At 34.6% G+C, this 21456-nt stretch overlaps 2 protein-coding genes, 1 long non-coding RNA gene and 1 pseudogene across 3 annotated transcripts; all 4 read left to right on the top strand.

Moving 5' to 3' along the window:
- The first annotated feature begins 8280 nt into the window (after positions 1–8280).
- On the top strand, positions 8281–11255 carry LOC129898748 (uncharacterized). Its single transcript, XR_008769437.1, has 2 exons — positions 8281–8857; positions 10837–11255. It is a non-coding gene; the product is annotated as an uncharacterized LOC129898748 (long non-coding RNA).
- Positions 11256–12201: 946 nt separating this feature from the next.
- Positions 12202–13627, top strand: LOC129898746 (uncharacterized). The gene is made up of 3 exons (XM_055973402.1): positions 12202–12838; positions 12929–13048; positions 13145–13627. The coding sequence occupies exons 1-3, from the start codon at positions 12836–12838 to the stop codon at positions 13568–13570; spliced, it is 549 nt and encodes a 182-aa protein (XP_055829377.1). The 5' UTR covers positions 12202–12835; the 3' UTR covers positions 13571–13627.
- Positions 13628–14333: 706 nt separating this feature from the next.
- Positions 14334–14720, top strand: LOC129899982 (uncharacterized mitochondrial protein AtMg00240-like). Its single transcript, XM_055974974.1, has one exon. It carries the CDS (start codon positions 14334–14336, stop codon positions 14718–14720), a length of 387 nt encoding a protein of 128 aa, XP_055830949.1.
- A 116-nt stretch (positions 14721–14836) lies between these two features.
- On the top strand, positions 14837–21445 carry LOC129899981 (uncharacterized; annotated as a pseudogene).
- The last annotated feature ends 11 nt before the right edge of the window (positions 21446–21456 follow it).

Genomic DNA, 21456 nt, shown 5'->3' with positions numbered 1-21456 from the left:
CTCTTCCTCCTAAAAAGTCCTCTAGACAAACTAAACCTCCCCTTTGGCTTCAGGATTTTGTCACTGCCCGTCACAGTACTTCCTTCTCATTTCCTATGTCTGATCATCTATCCTATACTCATTTGTCCCCCTCATATTTCCATGCTTTAGCGACCTACTCAGTCATCAATGAACCCACTTTCTACTCTAAAGCATCTTTTGATCCTCAATGGGTTCAGGCAATGGAACTAGAGATTGTTGCACTGCAGGATAAATATACTTGGAGTGTGGTAAACTTACCTCCTGGCAAGCACCCAATTGGCTGCAAGTGGGTCTACAAGGTGAAGTACAAGGCTTTAGGAGAGGTAGAAAGATTTAAGGCAAGGCTAGTGACCAAAGGGTACAGCCAATAAGAAGGTTTAGACTATAGTGAGATCTTTAGCCCTATTGCCAAGATGGTTACTATTAGATCCATTATTGTCCTTGCTGTTTCTAAAGGCTGGTGCATTTATCAAATGGATGTTCACAATGCCTTCCTCAATGGTGATCTCTTGGAAGAGGTGTACATGACTATATTTGCTGGTTTTGCAAAACAGTGGGAGCATGGTAAAGTCTGCAAACTCCATAAGTCCCTCTATGGCCTCAAACAAGCTCCTAGGCAATGGAACTTGAAATTAACAAAAGCCTTGGTACAGCTAGGATTTATTCAGAGCCACTATGATTACTCATTATTCACTAGACAAGTTGAAGGTGACATAGTTATTGTATTAGTCTATGTAGATGATCTCTTAATCACTGGCAACAGGCAACCACTTATAGATTGCACCAGAACAGACCTACATCAACAATTCAAGATGAAGGATCTAGGAGAACTTAAATTCTTTCACTACTAAAAAACTGCCAAAAAACGACAGAACACAAAGCGACGGACTGCGTCGCAAATAAAATGCGACAGATAAAACGACGCTGTCCGTCTTTTTTTTTTTTAATTTTTTTTTAATAGGAGCGACGGATAGTGACGCCTAGTCCGTCGCTTATTTTGGCAGATTTTTCCGCTAAAATTAAATATTATTTTTATATAAATATTTTATATATTTTATTAAAAAATAATTATTTATAAATTAAATATTAAGACGCCGTCCGTCGCTTTTTTTTTTTTAACGTAGCGACTAACTGGGTCGCTAAGTCCGTCGCTACTAGTCAAAATATTTGGTCAACATATTTAAAATAGCGACGGACGGTGTCGCTTTGTCCGTCGCTTTTTGGTCAAAATGGCGGTCAAATATTTTTAAAAAAGCGACGGACTTAAAGACTCTGTCCGTCGCTTTTTGTTAAATATGTTCAACAATGAGCGTATTTTTTTCAGTTTTTTCTCTCTCTCTAAACTCTCTATTTCTCTCTGCCTTCTCTCTAAATCCGCCCATCCCATCGTCGTCCCACCACCGTCTCTCAGTCCTCCGTCAGTCAACCGCCGTCGCCGCCGTCTTGTGGAGCTTTTGGACTATTATTCATTTTCAAGAGGTTAGGGCTTAAACCTAAAACTAAATTATTATTATTTTTTATTTGTCATTTGTTAATTAGGTGATTACATTTAGTTTGTTGTAGTTCATTTCCTTTTATGGTTTAGCTTGTAGTTTTTTTATATTGGTTTTGTTGGATTGAAGTTATAATTGGTTGCATTCCATAAAGTTGGAATCTTTTGCTGTGATATTTTGAGATTTTTGATTTACTTTTATAGTTTAACTTGCTGTTTATGATATGGGTTTTGTTGGATTGAAGATATTATTGGTTGGAATTCCTTAAAGTTGGAATCTTTAGCTTTAAGTTTTTGAGATTTTTGATTTCCTTTTATGGTTTGGCTTGTAGTTTTGGATATGGGTTTTGCTTGATTATTGGTTGGAATTCCTCAAATTTGAAATCTTTAGTTGTGCTTTATTGAGATTCTTGATTTACCTTGATGTTTTAGCTTGTAGTTTTTGATACGGGCTTTGCTCGATTGAAGTTATTCATGGTAGAAATCCCTCAAAATTGGAATCTTTAGTTGTGAATTTTTGGAATTCTTGATTTCCCTTTATGTTTTAGCGTCTTGTTTTTTTTATATGGGGTTTGTTGGATTGAAGGTATTTTTGGCTGGAATTCTGCTAAATGGTAATCTATAGCTGGGATTTACTTGCTTGAATTATTGAATTTGAACTTATTTATAACTTGAATTAATTAGAACTTGAACTTAATTATAACTTGAATTAATTTGGACTTGAACTTAATTATAACTTGAATTAATTAGAACTTGAACTTAATTATAAATTGAATTAATTATTATATGAATTAATTAATTATAACTTGAATTAAGTAGAGCTTGAACTTAATTATTACATGAATTAATTAATTATAACTTAAATTAATTATAACTTGAACTTAATTATTACATGAATTAATTAATTATAACTTAAATTAATTATAACTTGAACTGAATTATTATATGAATTAATTAATTATAACTTGAATTAATGTCAGTTGTAGTCTCGATGAATTCTAGTCCTTATGAACTAATTACGCTTGAATATATGTAATTTTGTAGATGGATCATCGTTTGTGGATGTATAACATACATTATGAAGTTGGTGGTGGTTTGAAACCTGAGTTTATTAACGGTGTAAGAAGTTTTATCGATCATGCCATGACACTTGATGTTTTTAAGCAAAATGGATTGGTTAGGTGTCCTTATCGTGAATGTAGGTGCTTGAAATTTTTTAATCCAGATATAGTTATGATTCATTTGTATGGTAATGGATTTAAGCCTAGATATTTTGTATGGATTGATCATGGAGAAATAGATGGATTATTGAATAATATATTTTATAATCTGTTGCCCGTGGATGAATATAATATGCTTGCACCACATGATCAAATTAGTGTTGAACATGATAGGGTTCTACATGATAGAGTTCAACATGATAGAGTTCATGAAATGGTTAATGATGCGTTCGGGATTCAAGGTGGGATGGAACCCGAACAATATTTTGATGAAACTCCTAATGAAAAAGCAAGACACTTCTATCAACATTTAGAAGAGGCTAGTCGTCCACTATGTGATGGGAGTCTGCATTCTGCTTTGTCAGTTGCAGTCAGGTTAATGAATATTAAATCAGATTGGAGTGTTCCTCATGCGGCTATGGACTCAATGGTTGATCTTTTGGGCGAACTGGTTAATCTTGAGTTTAACATACCTAAGAACTTCTATCAGGCAAAAAGATTGGTTTCCAAGTTAGGATTGTCGTATGATAGAATTCATTGTTGTGTTAATGGCTGCATGTTGTTCTACAAGACTGATAGTGAATTAGAAAATTGTAAGTTTTGTGGACAAGCTCGTTATAAGAGGACTCCTGCTAGAAAGATGGTCCCAATTAAGGCGATGCATTATTTACCTCTTATTCCCAGATTAAAGAGGTTGTATGCATCGATGAGGTCTGCCCCACATATGAGATGGCACCGTGAATATAGAAGGCCACCGGGTGTCTTGTCACATCCATCTGACGGAGAAGCATGGAAACATTTTGATAACATGTATCCTGATTTTGCTAGTGAACCAAGAAATGTACGATTGGGGTTGTGTGCAAATGGCTTCACACCATTCTCTAATGCTGCCTCACCTTATTCTTGTTGGCATGTATTTCTTACCCCGTACAACCTTCTTCCTGAAATGTGCATGACAAGTCCGTACATCTTTCTAAGTTGTGTTATTCCAGGTCCTCGCAATCCTAAAAGTTTGATTGATGTCTATCTACAACCATTGATAGATGAACTTAAACAATTGTGGTTTGAAGGAGTAGTGACTTACGATATATCAACTAAGCAAAATTTTGTTATACGTGTTGTTTTAATATGGACTTTTAATGATTTTCCTGCATACGGAATGTTGTCTGGTTGGATGACTGCTAGAAAGCTTGCTTGTCCTCATTGCATGGAACATAGTAAGGCATTCACCTTAAAGCATGGAAGAAAAAATTCACAGTTTGATTGTCATCGTCAGTTCTTGCCAATGAACCATGAATTTAGAAAGATGAAACATGCATTCAAAAAAACAGGGTTGAAAATGACCCTCCACCTCCATCACTAACAGGACATCAAATTTGGGAGAGAGTTTCTCAATTGCCTAAAGTTACAGAAACTCCACCATCTAGACTTCCTGGATATGGTGATGAACATAATTGGACCAAATAGAGCATATTCTGGGAGTTGCCGTATTGGAAGGATAATCTCCTACGACATAATCTTGATGTGATGCATATTGAGAAAAAATATTTTAACAATTTATTTAACACAGTGATGGATGTTAAGGGTAAGACAAAAGACAACACAAGAGCTAGAATGGACTTACAAGAATACTGTAGGAGAAAAGAATTGTGGTTGCAAGAATTACAAAATGGTAAAACTGTCAAGCCTAAAGCCATTTATTCATTCACATTGAATGAGAAACGTGATATATGTGAGTGGATTAAAAATTTGAGAATGCCAGAGGGATATGCTTCGAATTTGGGTAAGCGGGCAGATCTGAATGAAGGAAAGTTAATAGGTATGAAAAGCCATGATTGTCATGTATTCATGGAAACATTGATTCCTATCACTTTTAGTCATCTACCTGACAGGATATGGAAGTCAATCACAGAGGTAAGTCTTTTCTTTAGAGATTTATGTTCTGGAAAGTTGTTGGAGAGTAGTTTAGATAGGATGGAGGAAAATATTGTTGTTATTACTACAAAGCTAGAGAAGATTTTTCCATGTGATTTTTTTGATGTGATGGAGCATCTTCCGATTCATCTTGTTAAAGAAGTCCGCCTTGAAGGTCTAGTTCAAACAAGGTGGATGTATCCATTTGAGAGATAATGTTTTTCTTATATAAATAATTAATTTATTCTTCGTATATATATACTATAATTATTACTTAACATATATTTAGAAAAATTGAAAGCTGCAAACAAACAATTAAACAGAGAGGAAAAATCGAAGGCTCAATTGTTCAGTCTCATATTGCGAGAGAAACTGGTGCCTTTTATTCCTATTACTTTGGGGATGAAGTTCCATGCAGGAGAAATAGGCCTAATCGCAATGATGAAGGTGATAGTGATCCGATGTATCCATCGATTTTAATTTTTAATCATTGTGGTCGAGGATCTAAACAGCGTGGAAGACGAAGCTTCACTAACATGGAAAGACAATCAGTTATGACCCATGTATTGCTTAACTGTCCAGAAATTCAGTCATATCTTAAGTAAGTGTGAAATTAAATTATCAAATTACATATTAATAACTGATTACTAACTATCAAAATTGTACATATCACTATCAGCACGTTCGTAAGCACATGGAGCAATGAAGCCATATATACGAGGTTTTCCATATGGCTAAAAGATTATGTAAGTGTAAAAGTTTATATTGAATCAATAGATATAATGTTTTAACCTTATAGTAAACTGTATTATTTTAAAATCAATTTGTAGGTTTATGATGAATACTCAAGTGTCGAACATTCTCCATTTGTGAGAGAGATCGCACTCGGGCCTGCATCTCATATTCATACAATGAATAAATATTGTGTGAATGGTTTTAAGTTTCAAACTGAAAAAGTTTCTATGCACAAGAAAACCAATAATAGTGGTGTGTGCATTCAAGGTGATGTCGATGGTAATGGCCAAATTGTAGAATATTATGGTGTCATTCAGGAGATTATTGAAGTAACATATTCAGGTTGGCCTAAAAAAAGATAGTATTGTTTCGATGTAAGTGGTTTGACCCATCACACAGAGGCACAAGGGTGAACCAACAACATAATATAATTGAAGTTAAGCACACCAGACAATACGGAAGTTATGATCCTTTCATCATTGCCCCAAATGCTAAGCAAGTCTATTACGCTCCATATCCATTGCGTAGAGATAAGGCTGATTGGTGGGTTGTTATTAAGACAAAGCCTGTGGGAAGAATTGAAATTGAGAATGTATTAGATGTGGCGTACCAAAATGATGTTGCACTTGTTCAACAACAAGTTGATGTTGAGTTGGAAACCACACTAGAACATCCTCAACACATAGTAGAAGAGGTTTCCGATGATGAACTTATAATGCCAAATGTTGAGGAAGAAGTAAACGAGGAATATGAATCATTTGAGGGGGAGGAATGGATTGACAATGAATATGAAACATCTGAGGAGGACGAATGGAAAGATGACGAAAATGAAACAAGTGAGGAGGAATAGAGTGGTAGATTATCACTAGTATGTAAGTTATTTATTTCTCTAACCCTAATTTTAATCAACTATGTGGTTTTTATATATTGTATTGTTACTTTATATGCAGATGTCATCTGGTGATGGTGATAGATCCCGGGATCATCTTGGTATTAGCCATTCTGGTAGAAGTAAAAAGAAGTCTAGGAGACCTGTTGATCCTAAGGATATCCCAGGACATATTTCTTCAGCGCCGGAGATGCAACACCGCCGAGCTAGTCCTAGTACACATATTCATGTTGTGCCTTTTGGGACTATGGATCCTTTAGTTTATCATAGTCAGTTCTGCCGACCACGCGACGCTTCTTCTTCTTCACAAGTCAGATATACTTCATATGATCAGACCTACCAACTACCCACAGAGGTTATTGCTCGACCCCCGAGAGTATCATCTTCTTCTACTCCATCTTCCGGATCTCAATCTCCTCACATATCTAATTTGAGACTTAGAGATTGTAGTGTTGAGACTGACACTCCCACAACATCTCCTACACCTTCTTCTACCGCTAGAATAGAGGCATTACATGATATGTCTGGGTTAGCTCCTGGGAAGAGGGACAGACTTGGGAGAGTCACGATTGAGCCTGATGGATCCTTGTAAGTTTAATATTTTATTTATTTATTTATTATTGCTAGATTAATAACTTAGTGATGATATAATTACATGTTTATTATGTGTTTTGCAGGTGGCATCCTTCGAAGGATGCTGCTAGGGCTCTTCAGGAGAGTGTTAGGAGGCTATATACTGAGCCCTATCACTCTTGGCGGGAGATTCCAAACAATATTCGCCAGGCAATGTTTAATGAATTCAAGGTATATATATGTTTAATTCTAGTTTTTTAAGTTACGTTTAATATTTTTACTATACTTTACTTAACTAATTATTTCACGTTAATCATTTTTTTTCAGACTTTATGTACCTGAGAGCCAAGGTACAATATGGTCATTGTTGACACCCAATTTTGACCGACCTATAATTATTTTTTGAATCACTATCTTAATAGATAGGTATTTTTAAAAATTATGTTCTTGTATTATATATATATGTATAAAGTTAAATTTTTTAGTTTTTACCAAAATAATAATAATAATAATAAAAAATCATATATTTTGGATTTCATAGCTTATAATATTTTTTTTTATTTGTTAATATTATTAACATCATTTTTTTTATCGTTTATGAAAACAACAAGCTTTGTACATTCAAATATTTTTTCACATTATTTAGTATATATTAAACGTGTGTGTATGTTTTCTTTGTATAAATATTACTTAATTAAGTATATTTTACCAATTTACTTATTCATATTAATTTGTGCATATTGCATACCTACTTTAATACGACTTATATGCATATGCATATAAAGTATTTTTTTAATTAATTAAGTTTATTGTGAATTTTAGTTAATAGGTATGTCATATCTATTCTAGTATGCATACGATGCATCATATATATATATATATATATATATATATATGAGTATTTTCTTTATATAAAAAATATGTTACTTACTAAGTCTATTTTGTTATTTACTCATTCATATTAATATATACGTATTACATCTATTTAAATAGATCTTATGTACATATGTATATAAAAAAAAGGGTTATTATTTAAGTTTATTATATATTCTTTTGTTTATGTTAATATATCTATTTTAGTATGTATTATATACATGTGGCATTTTATATGTATATACGCAAATATTTATATTGTATGTACATGCATATTTATTTATTTATATATATATATATATATATATATATATATTATTATAATTTTATAAATTTATGATTTTACTTATTCAACATGTATTTGACAATTAATTATATAACATTTTATTTTTTATAACTACTTAAAATTATATTCTAATCAAATTTTAATGTAGTCTATTTTTAATCTCAATTTCAATCTCAACCGTAAATTACATTTGATCGGACGACTCTCATTCATTCTTATCTTTTCCACACCCCAAAACCCTAAACTATCTTATCATTCTTCTTTCTAAAAAAAAAAAAAAAGGAATCACTCTCTCTGTGACTCTCTCACCCTAACTCTCTCTCTATACTCTTCATTTCTCCAAAGAAGAGAAGAAGACCACCGCCGCCTCCTCGATTTTACTCTTCCATCATCGTCTCCTCCTTCGCTGGAGAAACCAACACACTCCCGCGCTCCCTCACCCTCTCCCCGTCACTCTCTTCTCCCTCTATCTCTTCTCGTCGCCGGAAAGAACCACCGGTGAAGAGCAAAACGCAGCAGTTAAGCGCTGCTCTTCTTCTCCCAAAACGCTACTGCTAACAGCAACAATCTTCAACAACACGCAGCAGCGGCGGCGGGCAGCAGACCATCACCACCAGCAGCCGTCAGCAGCTCCACGATGCAGCAGCCAGCAGCCTGCAACTGCGGCGACCTCCTTCTCCTCGACAGCAACATCGACGGCGGTAGGAGCATCGATGCTCCAGTGAACTGACCAGCAACTCCGGCCAGTGACGAAGATGTAGAACGCCGCCATGAATCAAGCCCAAATCAATCGGAAATTATTGGTCAAAGACGGATCTGTTCAAGATCCGTCCGGGTACGTTTAGATTCAAATTGTAAGTTTATCATTTCAATTCTTTGTTTCTTTGATTAACTGATTGTGATATTTGTTGTTGGCTTGATGAAATTGTGATCGATGCTTGTTCATTAGTGATCGTCTAAGCTATGTATTTGACTCCTGTTCTCTTTAAAATAATTAGTAGTTTGCTTGTTAATTTCTTATTACGTTCTGGGATGGTTCTATTTATCTTTCTTGAGTGCATCAGTACTTTATAGGGTTTTTTTTATTTCGTTGATGTTGTATTTTAATTATCAATTATTTTTCATTAAAGTTTTATGCTATCTGGTTGGTACCATTTATAAATGTCAAATGGTCACAATGCATCCTTAGAGGTTTGCCTATAGAGATGTGAATATCATCGACACACTGCTTGAACTTCAATGTGCTTAATATAAGCATTAATACAAGGTTCAGTGGTTTTGGTGATACTTTTAGTTGGTCTTGAGAGTAATAATGATATACATAATGTAACTTTCATGGTGATTGATATCTTCTAATTCTTGTACCTCTAAATTCTAGATAAACCTCTTGTTTTTATTATTAATTTTCTCGCCGAATCTCAAGTCTATTAATGGTTTGCTCAGACCATATTATGATTCTCTGTTGCTTCTTAGCCAGTTTCAAGATACGTGTTCATGGTAATCTAATTCTTTTCCATTTTAAGTTTGATTCGTATTTAATTGATAATAGCTCCTTTGATTGCCTAAGTATGGATGTTTGTGGTGAGTCCTTGAAACATGTTTAGGCTAAAATGATCTCATTTTACATTCACATCTTGTTTACTTCTCTAAGATGATCACAGGAAATTGTTTAATTTTATAATGATATTATTTGATTTTTCGATTGTTGTGTTTGATTTTTGGAAAATAATTATAGTAGTAACATTTATTTATTTATTATTATTATTATTTTTGATTTAGTAACACTATTTTGGTATCTAGCATGATTGATTCTGCTCCTTTACTGAGTTAAAATATATTAGTACTTTGATGTTTAAGGTAAATTTTAGTATGTTATTTGATTCTGGCTACCTTATTTAGACTGGACAGATTGTTACTTGTTTTATTATGGTAAATCTCAGTATATGTTAGTGAATATTGATTTTAGGTTTACTTCTGCTTATAATTTAATTATTTCTCTAATTAAGTTTGAATTAATTTCTTTACCATTAATGATAGTAGGTCCCTCTTGGCATGATACTTGAGACTTTTTTCTGACAAATAGAGTTGTTCTTTCTGACTTTTTCACCATTTTGTTTTGAATATATCTGACTAAATTGATTTGGTTGTTTGAATTTTGATAGATTTCATTGTTGAAATCTTAATTGATTTGTTGTTGAAAATTTTGTTTGACTTTATTGAAATTTTGTACCCCTTTTGAAATATTTGCTCTTTTGTTTGAATTATTTGAAAAAGTCTTGACTAAGAATAGTGAAATTACTTTTGTTGATTTTTTTGAATACCTTTCTTCATTATAAATGAAGAACTCACATCTTCATTTAAGGGGGAACAAAAACAGACAGAGAGAACGAATACACAAAAAAGACAAAAACAGAGAAAGACAAGAAAAAACGGAAGAAAAACACAAAGAATTAAGGAAGAACACGACCTAATTTCACTTTCTCTTTTAATACCTCATATTCATTAGAATACAAGGAAGTTGTTAACAAAATACTTATTGTTTTGAGTTCTTTCTTTTTCCTTTTTTGCTACTTCAATTTGTTTGGATCTCGGATATTGCTACCGCTTTTCGTTGACATAAAACTCATATTAACTGGTTCTTACATATTATATCTTGTCAAAATAAATACATGAAGTATCCAGGTTAGTTTCCACTTTCTTTGATATATTGGTTTATTATTTTTGAAATGTGTTCTTGTTCTATTTGTTTGCTTTGTTGTAGCAAAATTATATAATCATGATATACCTCTATATATATTTGTATATTGATTGTGTTTTCTTTATGATTTAGCAGGGTTTGAACTTCAAAGTTCAAGACACGAGGAGTTGCGAACGAAAGTTTAAGATGTCATTATTTCATCTACATTTCGTATTATTTATTTATTTACCTTTTATTTTAGTTTGTAATAATCTTGTAAAAACTATACTCTACATAATAATAAACATTTGGGGATTGTCTAAAGGGGTTTGGGGGTAGATAGGCCCTTCGGAAATGATGAAAATCGACCCGAGCAGAAAAATGACAAACTGTATATATTTTGTCTTTCGATTAATAAGCCAGCGCTGATCCGAAGATGATAAGAATGTAGGTATTTTTATGTCCTTTCGACTTTTAAATATTTTTGTTTGTATATATTTGGGGGTAGTTTAATATTTTTAAAATTTTAATGATTTTTTAGGCATCACTAATCTTATTAGAAGTTTTCACCCAAATTATATTTACGACACATTACTTATTCATACATCTACACTTATTTATTATCTTATTTATTTATTTTATTTATTTATTATCTTCTTATCGTATCTACAAACAAAGTAACCAGTTCTAATACTCGACATTCGTATTAGTTACCACAAATTCAGGTAAGCTTATTAATCCATATGATTTTAAACATACATCTATATTTCAATACATAAAATTTTCATACGTTCAAGTATATTATTTTTACCATATAAATAAATATATATTATTATTAAATTTCTCCATTCATATTATAGACATATATATGACATACCTTCTATTTGCACAATTTTCTCAAAATTAAATAAAACTCTTCTGTTTAATATTTTCTAAAGTGAACAAATGAATAAATATCCCTAATTATTTTTCTAAAATTAAGTTTAAGGACTATCTTCAGATAGGCTCTGAGGGATGTCTAATACCTTTTCTTCGGAATAACTTGAACCCCCTTAATTAAGATTTATTGGTTTTGTAGATATTTTTAAATAATTAATTGTTTGCTAATAATCCTAAAATTATGGTGACTCCTTAAATTAAATTATTTTCTTTTAAAATCTCTTTTGAACAATTGAATTAATTTTTTATGAATCACCATGACGTTCTAATAGGAATGTAACACTTATTACAGTTACGCCTCTGAGCTTACTATAAAATAGAATTCTATTTTTTGTACTATATATACACACATATTTTAAAATCATTTTGATAATAATTTATTTATTATTAATATTTTACCAAGTGTCTGTACATATATTCGGAGATATTTTCTGCAAATAATATTCAAAATTATTATTTTTTTCATATGATAAAAGAGTTCTTTGTTCATATGAATAAAGGGCTATTCTTTTAATATTGCATAAAAATTACCTTTTTATATACATATACCTTTCTCATATTTTTCTACACATAATTGGTGATAATATACTTTACTTACTTAGAACATACTTTTTTTTTTATATACATATATTCTTATACAATTTTAGTGTATATATTTTTATATATATGTTTGTTATACTTGCAAATAATAATTTTATATCCTCCCTTTTTTTGATGAATTAAGTCTAGCTGGGTACCACATTTTGTGGATTTCGAAGGATGCCTAACATCTTCCCTTTGGAATAATGTAAACCCTTACCTAGAATCTAAATTGGTTTTCGCAGATTGAAACGTGAGTCATACAGGTCATCCATCAAATAGGTTTTCCTTATTTTCCTAAATAAATTAGGTGGCGACTCCATACAATAATTAATCTTTTTCAGAGTCCATATGTTGTGCTTTATCTAATCTCGGTTAAAAATAGGGCATAACAGTCATTGCGACCACTTTTGAAAGAAAAGCGAGCGCAAGACTGTCTAGCTGGCTAAAGAAAGCTAGGGATGATCGAGCACCTTCGAGTTAGATGCTACCTCATATATTTGAAGAATTATGTCGGTATTGGGATACCGAAGAATTCAAGGCCTTGTCCGATCAAGGTAAAAAAGCAAGAGCCAGCCTAAAGGGTGGTTCGTTGCACACCAGAGGTGCAAAGAGTGTTGATACGATTTAGAGGAAGATGGTAAGATTTCTAAATTTTAAGTTTAAATTCATTTTCTGAAATAAATTATTTCACAAAATATTATTTCATTAATTGTATTTTTATTTATAGGAAAAAAAATTGGGACGCACTCCCTATCGCCATGAAGTCTTTAAAAAGACTCATGTGAAGAAAAATACTAATGAATCGGATCCGAATGAGTGGGTGAAGGAAAGGGCCGAACGAACCTATGTAAGTTATTCAAGATATATTATAATGTTTTTGTTTCTAAGTTTTATTTTTAATATATATATAGTTTGATTATAACTTTTATTTTCTAATATGCAGCAAGATTATGAGCGGCACGTACGTGAGATGGGAGATTCGGTTCAGCTAACGCCTGAACAGTCCACTCAAATTTGGACAGAAAAAGTGGTTGGAGGCAGCCACAAGGGCCGAATATATGGAATGGACTCTAGGACTAATGTACGACGACTCCAATCAGGTTTAGAAGGTATTGGATCATCGCGTCAAGCCGATGCCATTGACGGGGTTCAGATAGCTGCAATGTCTCAGCAAATTGCAGAACTTACACGCGCATTGGCAGAATCAGAGAAAAGAAGGATCAAAGATAAAAAAAGTATGAATGAACAAGTTGAGCAAATTAAAGAACAAGTGCTCAACCTCGCTCGTCAGCCTTCGCCCCGTTATTCAAGAGCGTCCACTCCGGATGATTCCGACGATAGTGATGAATATATAGAAAATAGTCCTTAGGGTTCCCTATGTTTGTTTATGAATATTTTGAATATTTTTTATTAACTTTGAAACACTTTAAATCGTTCTAAATTATGATTTTATTCATTTTAAATGTTTAATTATGTTTGTTATTATGTATTTTGCGAATTTTGTTTGTTGTTAGTTGTATTTGAATGGGCTGAATTGAATACAATTGAATTGAATTTTGATTGCAGGTGGGCAGCAGAAACTGCAGGTTTCTGCTATCAAAATTGTTGCAGAAAAAGCGACGCACAGGGTCCTTTAGTCCGTCGCTTTTCTGGTTATTTTTTAAAAAATATTTTCCAGAAAAGCGACGAACAAGGTCCTTTAGTCCGTCGCTTTTTTGTGTTTTTTTTTAATTTTTTTTTCAGAAAAGCGACGGACAAAAGGACCCTGTCCGTTGCTTTTCTGGAAAAATTTCAGATAAATAAAGCGGCGGACGGAGACTAAATGTCCGTCGCTTTAGATTAAATAATTTCTTTTTAAAAAAAAATAAAAAGACGGAGTCCATCGTATTTTTTTTTATATTTTTTTTAATTAAAAAAATTAGGAGCAACGCAGTCCGTCGCATTTTACGACCCTATCCGTCGCTCCTTCAAAAGCGTCGAGCAAAAAAGCGACGGCAGTGACTGTGTCGCTTTTCCGTCGATTTTGACAAAAAAAGCGACGCAGTCCGTCGCTTTTTGGCAGATTTTAGTAGTGTTTCTAGGCATTGAAGTTGCTAGATCCAGTCAAGGTATACATTTGTCTCAAAGGAAGTATGCATTTGGAGTTAATAGCTGAGGCTGGTCTAGCGGGAGCTAAGCCTGCAGGTACACCACTTGAACAGAATCTGAAGCTAACATCTGTAAAGTATGATGAACATGTCTCTCCTAAAAGAGAGCATGCAAATCCTGTACTGAAGGACCCTGGCAGATATCAGAGGCTAGTTGGAAGACTTCTCTATCTTACAATGACCGGACTTGACCTTGCATTCTCAGTTCAGAAGTTGAGCCAATATATGCATTGCCCCAAGGAGTCACACATGGATGCAGCACTCAGGGTGGTAAGATACATTAAGGAAGCTCCAGGCCTTGGACTCTTCATGCCAGCAGAGACTTCAGATCAACTCCTTGCCTACAATGACTCAGACTGGGAGCATGTCTAGAGACTAGGAAGTCTGCCACTGGATACTTAATCAAATTTGGTGGAGCTCTCATCTCTTGGAAGTCTAAGAAATAAGAGACAGTCTCCAGAAGTTCAACAGAGGCTGAATTCAGGAGCATGGCAAACTCTGCAGCTGAGGTAACTTGGTTAATTGGCTTATTCAGAGAGCTTGGTATTCAAGTTGATCTACCAGTTAGAATGGTGTGTGACAGCAAGTCGGCAATACAAATTGCAGCAAATCCAATCTTTCATGAAAGGACCAAACACATAGACATAGATTGTCATTTTGTAAGGGAAAAGATCTGTCAAAGAATTTTGAAAACTGAATTCACCCACACTGAAGATCAGCTTGTTGATCTACTCACAAAGAGTCTTGGCAAAGCACAACATCAACTACTCCTAAGTGGCTTAGGAGTCATGGATTTGTTTAAACCATGAGCTTGAGGGGGAGTGTTAACTAGGGAGTTAGTTAGGCAAGCTACCATGGTTAGTTAAACTAACTAAGTCTGTTGGGAAGTTGTTAGAAGTTAGTTAGAAGCAATTAATGGAGCAACTTGTACATGGACTCTATAAGTACACATGTTACACACATGTATTAAGTGAATAAGAAAAATGAGGTATTGAAGTTCTTTCTCTTCACTCTTTCTTTCTTCCCTTCACTCTCTTCTCTTCAATTTCTGCTCACAATCAAACTCTATCAATGGAGTTTTAACAGACACACATCCTCTGATGGCGACATCACTGATGAGACCCATTTTCAAAAAGAGTTGAACGATGATACAGCTATTGGTGATGTATTAGCTGCTAGTGTCTAAATCACCTGAAGTGAGGGTTTCTGGCAAGTTGCTTGCTGCCTCAAGCTTTGAAAACGAGGAAGATAGTCTTGTTGCTGGAAAAATAGAACCAACAAATGAACCAGAGGAGGAGTTCAGTGATGCCAAATTAGATGTAGCATCAGTCCTTAATCCCAATGGAACAGATGAAATTGATAACCAAGAGGAAGTATCTAGTTTAGAAGGAATAGAAGATTCAAACACTTCATTGGACACACCTCCTATTGAGCCTTTGATCATCAATATCTCATTTAATCCACAGTCAGAAGCACTTTTAGAACCCAAGATTATGCATCAAGAGTATTTGGAGATTACAAGCTCAATTTCAACCAAGAATGTGGACCTCAGCGATAGATCAGAGGTCTCAAAACCAAAGGAGATAAGTCATCTTTTTAAGTGCATAATTTTTAAAAGGAGACAAATGGTCTAGAACAACGTCAGCTTCACCAATAACTTGTGACCAACTTGAAAACAATTTTAAGGATATCAATGGAAAAGGATCTTCTGTTAACTCATTAGATTCTGGTGATGTCTTTACCTTTGTTGGTATACCTGCTCCATCTACTACCTCTGCAGTTCTGCAGTCACTTCCTGGGAAGATTCTGGTACCTGCCGCTGTTGATCAAATCCAAGGTCAGTCACCGGCAGCATTACAAGTTTTAAAGGTACTTGAAAATTACTTTTTCCTTCATTGGAGCAATTATCTGTTTCAGGTTCTTGGATTTACATTTTCCTTTAAAAAAATTCTTGAGATAAACCATGCCACCTCAAAACCCCTATTTGGAGCCTAACAATGGCCTTTCTCACTTTTCTCTCTTGATGACTCTTAACACCAACATCATGATTTTACTTCGATGGATGTTTTTTCCATTTAACTGCAAGTTTAGTTCAACAAAATTTCGTTAGCATGGAGTAAGATCTTACTTTTCCACATGCGAAGTGCTTATTTATAGAAGCACTGCCCTTTTTGGGTTGACAAGATATGGGTAGATAAGTGTTGCTAAAAACAAGAGAAAAGTTTGATTGGAAATATCCTTCTGAAAATTTCCCTATGGAAAAGGTGTATCTTTCATAATCTCTCTTACCTACGAAAAATGGTTGGTTTTGATGTCTTTTGTTTACCATCCTTGCAATCAATCAAAGTCAATATTAACAGTCCTTATTTTTTTGGTGAAGTAATTATATTGTATTAGAAAGGCATCAAGGAGATGCAATGGTTACAACTAAAAATAAAGTTGCTTCAAACATGAAATTAACAATAAGCTAACTGTGCAAAAACCTGTAAAGCAGCCAAAAAGATAAACCCCCTTAAACCATACTGTGCTAGAGTTAAGGAGCTAACAAAATCCAAAAAATCATCCATACTGTTTACAGGGGAGAGAAGGTGCCAATTATAAAGACTAAGTAAACACCTAGTCTTAATAGTGCTTATGGGAGTTGATATTCCATCAAAGCATCTGCAGTTTCTCTCTATCCAAATGCTCCAAAATATTAATATTGGGGCCATCCTCCAGGACTTTTGATGGTGTTGTCAACTCTCCGACATATCCAGCTAGCATAAGCATCTTTGATAGAGAGGGGCATAACCCATTGGAGGCCAAACAATAAGAAGAAGAAATGTCATACGCCAACTGTTATGGGGAAGTGCAAAAAAAGATGGTTGACACTTTCATTGTCTTGTTTACAGAAAAGACATCTGTTGATGAGAACTATGCCCTTTTTCCTAAGGTTGTCTTGTCTTAACATGCCTAGTGAAGGGCTGTCTTTTTTTTATTGTTTAGTTGAAGCTGTTGATGAGAATGATGCCCTTTTTCCTAAGGTTGTCTTGTGTTAAACAGTCCTTATTTTATTGTTTAGTCGAAGCTGCCAGTAGAGTTTGTCTACTTTGGCTAAAGTAATAAAGGAATGTGCTTTAAAAATTTACTGCCTGATAGTAGGTGTTTGACCATATTTGATTGTGGAATTTGAAGAAAAGTAGATTTTGTTTTCGAAGTGAAAAATGATTTTTGAAAATTGGAGTTGTTTTTGACTATTTGTGAGTAATTTGGAGTGAAAAAAATGAAAATATTTTTTGTTGTTTTTCAAATTCTTGAAAATTTTGGAATTCAGCTTGAATGGCCAAACATGTTTCATAGTTGAACTCCGGAAAAAAGTGAAAAAAACTCATGGCCAAATGCCTCTACCATGTTTCATTGTAAAATTTGAAAAAGAGTAGTTTTTGTTTTCAAAATGAAAATGATATTTGAAGTAGAACATGGTCACTTGGCGCAACCATCTTGTACTGAGATATTATGAGTCAACCATAAAAGGATTCAATATGTTTGACGTATAGGTTTAGATATGGAGGATAGATTTCTCTTTGCTACGTAATGTAAACCAGAAAGGGCCAACAGAGTTGGCCAGTTGGACTACTACATCATTATAACTGTTTAGGAGCACTCCCGCTGCTGCCTAGGTCAAGTGCTTTGCACCTTGTTGGACAAAGATCATCTCTAGAACCAGATTACCATAATATGCCACAAAATGAAAGGAAAACCGAAGGCAGGCTATTCTGAATTCTACTTCTGTCCCTCTCCCACTACCACCCAATAGAATTGACCCTACACTCTCGTGAAGAGTCTTACCATGTCTTAGAATGAAATTCAAACATGTGCTGATATGAGTATATTCAATTCATGTTTCATTTTTGAGAGACTTAAATATGTTACGTAACATTAATGGGAAAAACTCTTTAATCCCATGTTTTTGCAGTTGTGCACATAAAGAGTTCTGCCACTGGTTTTGAATCTTTAAATTCTAGGTTATTGAGGCTGATATTCAACCTGGAGACCTTTGTGCTCGTCGTGAATATGCTCGCTGGTTGGTGAGTGCTAGTAGCGTTCTATCAAGGTATACCTGTCTCACTTTTATAAACTTCTACATTGTTGATCTTGTCGTGCTTTTTACCACTGAAAAGTAAGGTGATTGCATATGAGGATAGCGGGTGCTTTTGAATTTTTTATCACTGCAGAACCAGTGCCTCAAGGTTTACCCTGCAATGTACATTGAGAATGTTACTGAACTTGCCTTTGATGACATTACGTCTGATGATCCAGACTTCCCTTCCATACAAAGTAGATCTTCAGAATCATCTGCTTTTACTTCTGTTAAATTCTTTGAAGTTGTTGTCTGTGAATGCCAATTTTTTCCAGGCTTGGCTGAAGCAGGCCTAATTTTCAGCAAGCTCTCAAGATGTGACAAGAAGTCATCTCCATATCCTGACCAAAGTCCCTTCTTCTTCTCTCCCGAAAGGTATAATAGTGCTCAAAAATAACTTCTCTTTCTTCTACCCTCTGTTCATCAATAGCACCTTCATTTGATGTCATATGAGTATTGCTACTTCTATTATTCCTGGATATATATCATTTGATTTGCTGATAAATATTGACCCTGATATTCTTACAGGCTGTCTTAATGTTTAAGTTTTTCATGGCAGTCCTTTGTCACGCCAGGATCTTGTCAGTTGGAAGATGGCCCTAGAGAAAAGACAGTTTCCAGTAGTTGACCAGAAGATTGCATACAAATTGATTTAAAACGTTGTTTTTACCTTGTTTATGACACATAACAGTTGACTAATCAGTATGTGCAACAATCTCTTATCTATATGGGCAGTCCCTGCAGAAGGTCTCTGGATGGATAGATATTGACAAGATTCATCCAGATGCATGGCCAGCACTGGTAGCTGACTTGTCATCAGGTGAACGGGGAATAATAGCCCTTGCATTTGGTAAGTTCCATTCACTGCAATCATTTCTGACATGGAATCATCTTATCCATGAGAAATGAAAATATTATTATTTGCCAATATATCAATACAGGATATACAAGACTCTTCCAACCATATAAACCTGTGACAATAGGTCAAGCTGCTATTGCCCTAGCAACTGGTGTAGCTGCTGACACCATTGTTGAGGAACTTTCACGCATTGAGTCTGAGTCAATTGCTGAAAAAGCTGTCGCATCATATAATTCTCTGGCAGCTCAAGTTGAGAAAGATGTGAATGCAAGTTTTGAGAAGGAACTCATATTGGAAAAGAAAAGGGTTGATACAGTGAAGAAGTTGGCCGAGGAAGCAACGCAAGAGTTGGAGAGCTTGAGAGCTGAGCGGGAAGCAGAGCATCTTGCAATTATGAAGGAACGAGCTGCTGTTGATTTGGAACTGGAAGTTCTTTCCAGGTTCAGACATGAGGTAGAGGAGCAATTGCAGAGCCTTAAGAGTGACAAAATAGATATCTCATATGAAAAGGAAAGGCTTGGCAAATTTCATAGAGATGCAGAAATTGAAAACCAAGAGATTGCACGGTTACAATATGAACTTGAGGTTGAAAGGAAAGCATTAGCCATGGCCAGGTAAGAAACATATTGTTAAAATTTCATGGCTTGAGTTCTCTTCTCTAATTAGATATCAATCTGCATAATTGATTCACTGTACCTAGATGGCTCATGGCTCATGGCTCTGGCAAGGTGAATATATTAACTGGCTAACTAATCAATCACACTGTGTTCCAGTTGGTCATCTACTATTTACTAGCTGTAAGTCCCTTACGTGATTTAGTGACTTTTAGATTTCTGGGAAGTAGCAACAACATGATGTATCATGAGAGTCGGTTCTGATTGAATACACTTTCTGGTGAAGGAAAGATAAGAAAAGTGTCAACATTTTCTTCATTTAACAATTTCTTTCCTGATGTTACCACCACTAGCTCGTCTGGTCCCTTTTTCTAAACCTTATAACTTGAATTTTGTTTTGTCAAAAGTATATGTTGGTCGCATTTGTTAAAGCATAGCTGACAATGGGCAAAGTGGCCCTAGCTATATTAAAGCAGCTGATATTCTGCATTTGCATGTTTACATGTTGAAACATTTGAGTCATCTTTCATTTGGTTCGACAATTTCATACTAATGCTAAAAAGTATTATACCCTTTTCAGTTGCATTTCACCTTTAGCTCATTCTGTTTTAATCTTGCACCCAGAGCTTGGGCTGAAGATGAGGCTAAAAGAGCTAGAGAGAGAGCAAAAACACTGGAGGCGGCTAGAGTCCGTTGGGAGAGGCAAGGCATCAACAAAGTGGTAGTCGACAGCGACATACAATAAGTATTGATTATTGATGTTACATGGCTCAGTGCTGGAAATCAGTCAGTTGAAGAGAGTGGATTAGCCTGTTTGGCGTGGTTTGTTGCCTAAAAACACCATCCTTTCTTATTGGCCTTAGGGAAAAGTCGAATTTCTTTTTAGTGTGAATAGAAATGAATGTTTGATGGACAAGCTCAAGGAAATGGCTGATGCTGTAAGAAGGAAATCAAAAGAGAATTCATAAAATAATGGAAAAGATACTCTTTATGATATCTGTCCTCAAGGAATGGGCCCTGAAAAGCAGACAGCCAGACACACAAATGGCAGAGCTAAAGAATGGTGTCATCTCGAAGATGGGCAGCCGTCGACAAGCAATGCAACATGGAGCAGTTGATATTGGTTCAGGTCTCGCGGTTGGATGGAACAATTTTGCTAGAGATTGCAGGGAAGGAGTAGAGAAAATATTGCAGCAATTCAAGACGTGAGTGTTCCATAATAGCATATTCTTGTATTGGTCTTGTACTAACCAAAGTAATCATTCATTTACTAGGGAATATAGCCCGATAAACTGAAGCAATGTCGTGCTTTACTCGTAGTTTTGCATTCCTTGGATTTTTGGAGACAATCATACTTGGAACGCAACAAGTACCTAGTTGCCTGAAACTTAACAGAGGGAATAATCCACATCTTTCAGCTTTTTTCAAGAAATGCGTCTATGGGGGGAAACATTTCTCTAAACAAAAGCAAAGTTGTTCAAGTGACATTTTCATAAATACCAAATGGATTGTCTT

The sequence above is a fragment of the Solanum dulcamara genome, chromosome 8, assembly GCF_947179165.1.
Source record: "Solanum dulcamara chromosome 8, daSolDulc1.2, whole genome shotgun sequence".
Classification (NCBI taxonomy): Eukaryota; Viridiplantae; Streptophyta; class Magnoliopsida; order Solanales; family Solanaceae; genus Solanum; species Solanum dulcamara.
The sequence above is the reverse complement of the archived record's forward strand: the minus strand, read 5'-3'. Positions and strand labels throughout refer to the sequence as shown.